Source organism: Solanum tuberosum, unplaced genomic scaffold (assembly GCF_000226075.1).
Source record: "Solanum tuberosum cultivar DM 1-3 516 R44 unplaced genomic scaffold, SolTub_3.0 scf00002, whole genome shotgun sequence".
NCBI lineage: Eukaryota > Viridiplantae > Streptophyta > Magnoliopsida > Solanales > Solanaceae > Solanum > Solanum tuberosum.
Window position 1 is genome coordinate 929933 of NW_006238928.1, and position 8528 is coordinate 938460.

At 31.2% G+C, this 8528-nt stretch overlaps 1 protein-coding gene across 8 annotated transcripts in view; it reads right to left on the reverse strand.

The window, feature by feature from the left end:
* Positions 1–4654, reverse strand: part of LOC102590562 (ovarian cancer-associated gene 2 protein homolog) — an 8217-nt gene extending 3563 nt beyond the window's left edge. Inside the window, exons 1-8 of one of the 8 annotated variants that reach the window (XM_015312928.1) lie at positions 4262–4652; positions 4058–4156; positions 3766–3807; positions 3501–3630; positions 3225–3326; positions 2060–3095; positions 796–980; positions 215–679 (exon numbers count right to left, since the gene is read on the reverse strand). In XM_015312928.1, the coding sequence (XP_015168414.1) occupies positions 3019–3095; positions 3225–3326; positions 3501–3630; positions 3766–3807; positions 4058–4156; positions 4262–4609 (798 nt within the window). In that variant the 5' untranslated portion in view covers positions 4610–4652 and the 3' untranslated portion in view covers positions 215–679; positions 796–980; positions 2060–3018. Of the gene's footprint in view, positions 1–214; positions 680–795; positions 3096–3224; positions 3327–3500; positions 3631–3765; positions 3808–4057; positions 4157–4261 lie in introns of all 8 variants that reach the window. The other 7 variants (XM_015312895.1, XM_015313013.1, XM_015312871.1 and 4 more) reach the window with 7 other exon arrangements.
* Positions 4655–8528: the final 3874 nt, after the last annotated feature.

Genomic DNA, 8528 nt, shown 5'->3' on the forward strand with positions numbered 1-8528 from the left:
ATATATATATATATATATATATATATATGAACCCCTCTTCGGCAATTAGCTAAGATTAAATTGAAAAAAACAAACTCACTCAAATTAATCTTTGTGAGGAAAACATTTTTAACAACATTGTAGCAAGTGTGGTAAATTATCAGAGTGTGGTGTACTGTTGATGCACCATACTAAAAAAACGGAGGTGACAACTGAATAGAAAAAGAGTAATCACCATTGTGTACGTGGCATTGAAATGACCACTAAGTGGCTTTAAGACCTTCTCCGCCACCTTGGAACCCCATCTTTAATTACCCTGAAGCTATGCATGCAATTCCTCCCCAATCTTATTGCACATGATGCAGTCTCGTTTCTGAACCAGGGGGAAGGCTGGAAAAAAATGTAGTTTGCAAGGCAAACGGCAAGGTCACTAGAAGTAGGGAGCAGAGTTTAGGAGTACATAAGGGGCTGTAAGTGCTGATGACGGATATGAGGAATGGGCGAAAGATGAAAGGGGTGGAAGACTCTGCAATATATGAGATTCTTAAAGATTAGTTGATTACATTACTGAAAGGCCCAGATTGTTTCCTTTGAAACAAATTAAAGATCAGCCAAGTGCAATAATCCAGGGTTTGAAATTAAGAAATAACTTGAGGAGCAAAAGTGCAAGTTGTCCTGAATATTTTCTTATCAACTTGATCTACAACAACAACATACCCAATGTAAATGATCTAGTCGTTCAAAATATTTCTAGCTCCCTTTCTAACTGGATTCATTTAATGAGTAATCATTTAGAAGATAAATAACCATACATACTTGTTATGTGTTCGATTTGTATCTTTTAAAATCATGAATTTTCGTTTGTGCTGAGACTCCTGAAGGGCATTTTTGAAGCTATATCTGCTGTAAAAGGTTGATGTGCTTAATCAGACCAAAGATAGTTGGCAGACCACTTGAGGAACAAATAGAATTGAACCACCAAGGTCTCAGATGTTTAATATCTGCATCAATACTTGACCAAGCAAGATGTCAGAGACTACGAGAGGAGGAATTAGAGCATGCATGAATGGAGGACTAAGAAGACAATTTGCATACGGAAATAGCTCGCTCTACTCATATAAATGCATGATATCATAATATTCCTCATCTTCACCTCCATCTTAAGTATTTAATATGTGTTGGAGAAGCCGATGGACATAGGCTTGCAAATATCGAGTAATGTACCCTGGGAAGGGTAGGAATTATGTAAATATTCGTAGCTTAAAACTAGTATATTCATGAAAATATGGACAGCAAGTGATATCTTGCAAGACTTCAGCAATGCAAATAATTCTAATAAATAAGGAGGAATTAGAAGATCCTTCCTTTTGGACCAGAATTGACGGCTAGGAAAGGTAACAACAACAATTACACCTTGATCCCAAACTAGTTAAGGTCGGCTATATGAATTATCTATATCCATTCCATTGGATTTCGTCTGTTCCATTCTACCACTCAATTGTTTGTCTTATAAGGCAAATTAGAGATTCTGTATATCTGAACCTATCCCTACACTGGTATACAATCTCTGAACAAACTTAAAAGACTCTTATCAAATACGGGATCTAACATAAATATGTAATTAGCGACTATTTTAATCTAACCGGTGCATATTGCCTATTTGGATTATTTTCTTCTATGGTGTTCTGTTCATCACAAATATTATATGGATTTCAAGAGATTGGAGGTTCATTGAGATAACTTGCTTCCCTGTGATTTTAAGTCTACCTCATGCCTTTCTTTTTACAACCATGATGTCAGACTATGTTCGAATAATTTCATGGGATGCATGTCACCTTCCACCAAAAACAACAAATACCAGAAACTCTACTCACTCTTAAGTCCTCTTAACAAACAAAATTATTCCTCCCATTCCCTACCACTGCAAAAATAAACACATAGATATACACAGGACCAGCACAACTCCCTATTTGTTCAATTCACCTAAGTTGCTAACACTTTTGGGCATTGCTATTATATAATTACATTAGTGAAAGTGTAAAATAGGAATGCCATTAAAACAAAGGAAATTAGGAAGTACCTTGAGTCAGCAGCATCGGAGCCCATTGCATTTGCACCTCACACTGTAAACGGGTTTGCGGTGGCCAAAAGTGGCAATTCTGCTGCTTTCTCTTCTTAGTTCTTACGTCTCTTATTTATATAAATATAATTTTGACTTAATTGCAATAGAGTACTTGTACAACACTAGAAGTGGCAATTGAGTCCTCGTCCAATTTATAGTACTACTAATATTTAGATGAGCTAATGACCTGCTAATTTTATTAACTCGGGCTATTTTGATATCTTAATTCAGACGGTTATAAAACAAAATTTATGTGCGGTTCAAAATTGATTCATAATAAACTGTCTTAATATTTTTTTATTTTGTATGTTATATATATAGTCATACTATAAAAAAAAAATTATCAGGTACTCAAACAAAATATTTGGAGCATGGATAATATAATATGGGGGCTGAATCTTGACTCTGATGCTATATAAAAATAGATTTTGAGCTTAACTAAACCCAAAAACTAACTTATGAAGAAAAGATTAAGCAAATTCATATAAGAAGAACAATTGCCCTTGCCTTTTCCGAGGTGAGACTTCTTTAAAATATGACCTTCTCTTTTCCAATTAAAACACAACTAGGTAGGAAGCGTTATAAACTTTTTTAAAAGACAAAAAATATGGATCCAATTATGAATATGTTACATGTAAAGAAGGTACCAATTGGTCAATTTGATGTATTGCCAATATTTGCACATTGAATTTAAAGCCAAGAGAAACAAATCGAAGGATGTAGTGAAATAATCGAATGGCATACTGCCGTAAATACAATAGCAAGGCCATAGTTCTGCAACTTTTCTAATAAGGTCTAGAGTTTTTCTTTCCTAGAGAGTAAAACAAATTAATTATTCAAAGCCATATTATTTTTTAAAAAATTAAATATAAACATACTTCCCAAACGAGGAGCTACCACATAAAAACATAATTTCATCAAACTTGTTCACTTGTGCTAATCTCTGCTTGCACCTTCTCAATGAAACTAAGCATGCTCTCTAATCCTTTCTCATCTGGAAAAGAAAAATATGGTATTTGTCATTGTTGTTAAACAACAAGGGCTACTTTTGAAGGATTCAACAATTTTGAAGAGTCCGAGCAACACAACAGAATTGAATTAATAAAAATGTTAAGAGGTTTACCAAATCTTGGTATACTGTGGCCCTTAGGATGATGAATGACCACTGGATCAACATATGATTCCAAAAGTTTCATCCCAGACGGCTTTAGGAAGTCTTTCTCACCTATAATATCCAGTGAATATAAGTGTAGAGTTTTTCATAATACAAAGGTTGTAAGTGTTTAGTTTTAAAATAAAGTAGTTGTTCGTAACGAAGTTAATAGTACACGGTGTTTAGTGTAGTTAACCCTTAAACATATATACAAAGTCTTTGATAATTTGTAGGGATAGAAAGTACCTAAGAAGTGAACAGAAGGGCATGTAATTGCTGGTGAATAAGCTTTTTCGGCCAGTGATGTAATCTGCATTTTCGCACCTCCAATTATTATCAGATATTTTATTTTGGGAACCTTTGTAAGTCCCACTCCCTGCCATTATCACGCCAAAATAACCATGGATAAGTGAAAAGAGGATAAATATCCTCTGCTTTCAATGAGATTGTGGGTTCGAGTCGTCAAACAAGTAAAATGGCTAGGAGCTTTTAAGAAGGGGCTAGTGTTTACCTTATCCTGCAATCCAGGCAATGCTCCAGAAAGAATTGCCCCCTGAATTGTATAATAAAAACAGAGAATACTCAGTATCAGATTGTGCAATTTTCCTATAAAGATTACAAATTTGAAATGTGAACAAAGAAAAAGAAAAGTACTTAAAAGAGTCAACTCAAAGTTATTCAGAATCAAGAAGAAAAGTAAGAGAAAATAAAAAATTACATCAATATCAAATTTTTTTCAAATTTATAACCAAACACCCAACTAAGATAATAGGGAATTTAAAAAAAAAAAAATTAAATCATACCTGGGAGAAACCAAGAAGACCATCGAAAGGTCCATGCTTAATCATACACTCTTGTATATATTCAAGACACTTATCAAAATTCTCATACTCTTTCAATTCCTGTATTTCAAAACAACAACAGTTATAAAATAAAATAAAAATAATTTTTTTTTTCTTTTATTTGAAAATTAGTAAGAATTAATTAGGCGTGCAACGCAACGCAACCTTATTGAACTGGTACCATTCATAATAAGGAGGGTCAAAGATGCCTTCAACTTCAGATTTGCCTTGAGATGGAAATGGCGCATCAACAAAAACTAGATCCAATTTGTTCACAACTTGAATTGGCCATTTATCAAATATTTGCTTCTTCAGAATTGCTCCACTCGTTCGAAACCCATGAAGGCAAAGAAATCTGGGCAATTTCCTCTGATTGGCGTTGGCAGCTCCTTCACCTGCCATGGTGGCGGCTGAATTTGTCTGCTGATGGATATTCTTCATTGTTTGGCCATACATTTTGGAGCTACTTTTTGAGAAAATTTTGGGTAAATAGTACAGTATCTGCTTACTCATACAATATGTCTAGTTTTCTGAAAATAGATTTCAAAAACTGGGGCAAAATATAATATTGATTTCTTTTTCAAGTTCAAAATATTATATGGAGTATTAAAGAATAGTAGTTATATTTGTCTTTTTACACGGATGGATGTTTGTAACTAATTGCAATTTAACGAATTAGAGTAGCTAGTAATTATGTCCTTAGTAATTTTTTTTATTAAATATCATGTCATGATATTAGGATGATGTATTATCTAGTTCATTATATTTTGTACCAAATTTATGAATATTTTCTTTTATAGTTTTTAAACCTTATGAGTCAAGTCATGTTTCATTTTATTTTTTTTATAAAAAAAGTGAAAACTATGATCATGTTGTAAAATATAAGCAATATACTACTAGAAATATAAACAATAAGGAGAGTATAATGTGGAGATCGTTTATTCAAATGTGTTCAAGTGTCTCATGGAATAGTGACAGAACAATCCTACTTATAGGTTGAAAAATCACTATGTTAAGCGTCATAAAACCTAGAGAATATACATACATGAATGCAAGTAGTTTATCTACTGAGAATATAGACAATCCACTAATTCAATGAATTTATAACACCCCCCTTGAATGTCATAGATAATTATTAGGAGCGATTTAACTTTTAAGAATTATTTCCAGAATGAGGAACTGGCATGAAAAAACATAATTTTATCAAACTTGTACTAATCTCTGCTTGCACCTTCTCAATGAAACTAAGCAATAAGCATGCTCTCTAATCCTTTCTCATCTGAAGGAGAAAAACAAAAGAGGATGGTATTTGTCATTTTTGTTAAACAACAAGGGCTACACAGAAAATCTAAGTTGCCAATGCCCGGATTGCCGCTGCACCTGTGTCGGACACACAAATTAGAAGAGTCCGAGAAGTTGTTGAATTAATAAAATTGTTAAGATTCCAAAAGTTCCATCCCATGCGTCTTTAGAAAGTCTCGCTCACCTATAATAGCCGGTGAATAATACAGAGGTCGCAACTCGCAAGTGTTTGATTTTAAAATATAGAATATTTGTTCGTAACGAAGTTAGCCCTGAAACATATACACAAAGTGTTTGATAATTTGTAAGGAGAGAAGTGAATGGAAGGGCATGTAATTGCCCAGTGGTTTAATCTGCAATTTTGCACCTCCAATTATTATCAGATATTTTATTTTGGGAACCTTCGAAGTCCCACTCCCTGTCAATTAACACACCAAAATAAGCATCAGAAGTAACAAGGGTGGATTGCTTCAATGGTATCCTGCAACCCTGCAGAAATTAGTGCCCCCTGAATTGTATCAAAAGGCAGATAATATTCAGAATCATATTGTGCAAACTTCCTACAAAATTACAAATTTGAAAGGGGAAAGCCCTCAATTTTGTCCGTGCTACAAAACTTATTGCGACTCATATATACCTTATTGTTACACAAATGACTGATATAAAAAATTATATCAAACAAAATCAATATCATTGTACCAAATTTATATCCAATCAAGATAATAAGGAGAAAAAAATACCTGGGAGAAACCAAGAAGACCGTCGAAAGGTCCATGCTTAATCATACAGTCTTGTATGTATGCAAGACATTTATCAAAATTATCATATTGTTTTAATTCCTGTATTTCAAAACAACAACAATTATAAAATAAAATAAAGAACATTATAATTTTCTTGTTAAAAAGTAATTAGATGTGCAACCTTATTGAACTAACTAGTACCATTCATAATAAGGAGGGCGTCGACATCAGATTTGCCTTGAGAGGGGAAAGGTGCATCAGCAAAAACAAGATCCAACTTGAATTGGCCATTTATCAAATATTTGCTTCTTCAGAATCGCTCCACTCATGAAGGCAAAGAAATCTGGATAATTTGATGTCTGCTGATGGATATTCATTTTTGAGAAAAAAATTTGGTAAATAGTACAGTAGTATCGAATTTGTTTAATTTTTTAAAATCAGATTTCAAAATCTTTGGGTCAAAATATCATTTTTTAAGTTTAAAAGTTATTCCAAAATTTAATATTTTATATAAAATAATTTTATTTATTTATGACTCCAATTAATTCCCATCTATCTTTTGAGTTGTCTGATCTGAAAAAATGTATATTTGTCCTGAAGAAATTGTTTTAAATGTGGAAATATTGTATAAAAGAATAGTAATTAGTTACCATTGATGTTATTATTTGTCTTTTAACGAATTGTAGTAACTAGTAATTATGTTATTATTTATTAACAATATTTATTGGAATATCATGTTATAAAAATGATAAATTCATATCAAACTTATATTATTTTTTTAATATAATTTTTCAAACTTATGGATATAAATTATGTTTGATGTTTTTCAAAATGAAAATGAAAATTTATGTTTCCAAAAACTATTGCAAACATATTTTAAAATTTCAATCCAAGCAAATTTTATCTAATAGAGTTATTTAATTTATATTTATATATTAACACATTAATTTTATATTTAAAAAATTATCATATAAATTGATATTAAGTACATACTTTAACTAACGTGCATTAATCGTTGATGGTGCACACATACCTGTGTTCGCATGAATTGGTTTGACACAGCAAAAGGCTTCTTCAATATGAAGTTCTGACTTCATAAATTTCTCATATAGCTTAAACTACAAATTTCTAAAAGTTTGAACTGATAAAAGATTTTTAAATGACTTAAAAGTTATTGATAGTCCCTTAAAGTTGTTCGCATAATTCATTTAGATACCTTAATTAAGACTTGTACCTATTGAATATTTAAATTGTTCAAAACATGTAACTACTAAACACAAAACACTGATATGACAAAAAATGTGTTTTGCACTTCACTGAAGCGCGTGAAAAGATTCGTAATAGTGTTTTTTTTTTACATTTTTTCTTTTTTTTTTATTGACACTATAATTAACTTAAAATAATTTTTTTTCTTCTTTCATTTACGCGTTTTTTCAAAAAAGAAAAGCACCCCACCCCCTACCAGTCATATTCTTCATAATTTAATTTGCAAGACTTTCTCCATTTTAGTTCCAACATTGTTTTTCTTTCTTTTTATAAAAAAAAGAATATAATTTCTTCCAAATCTGAAAATAAATGAAAATCAACTAGGAAGAAATCATACAATTCAGATTTGAAAGAAAGACTTTCTTTCGTACAATTTATTTCAAATCTCATAAAAATAATGGAATAAATATGAAGAAGAAAGAAGATAAATGATTTTTACGTATAAAAGAAGTTAGCCAATATTTATTATCACAATTTTCGAACAAATATGTTTACTCAAATTCAAATATAAAGCCATTAAATTTATTAAAAATGATATTTGAAAATTCGTAAGAATTAATTTTTGAGCTATCAATTTCTTTTTGTGATCAATGTAGAGATAAATAACCGCGGCAAAATTTTCCTTCTTCTTCAATCTTAGTATGAAAATATATATTTTTTAAAAAGTTAATCTTTCAAGTTATTTGAAAAGAAATTATGTTTTGTAATTTGAAAAAGAATGTGATTTGAAAAGAAGATGAAGATAAAAGGAGGTTGGGTAGAATAGGCTGACATTTTTATTTATTTTTTTTATTTTTTAAAAAATTAGATATAAAATGTGTTTGAAATAATTTTAAATAAAAAATTATTTTTTAAAATAATTTTGGGGGCCCGGTGCCACATGTTATTTTTTAATTTGCTCATTATAAAAAAAAGAGAAAATTGTACATAATGGCAAACTATTAATTCAAATTAAATGGTATAATCACACTTTGATTTAATTGTGTCCTGTAGCAAACTGTTTGTCAGCGCCTCTCTCCCTCAAACTCTCGCTCGCCACTCTCCTCTCTCGCTCACTCTCTCTGTGCTCGCCTCTCGCTTTATACACAGAAGTGTATAAATTGCGTTTCTGTTTGTATAAAGCG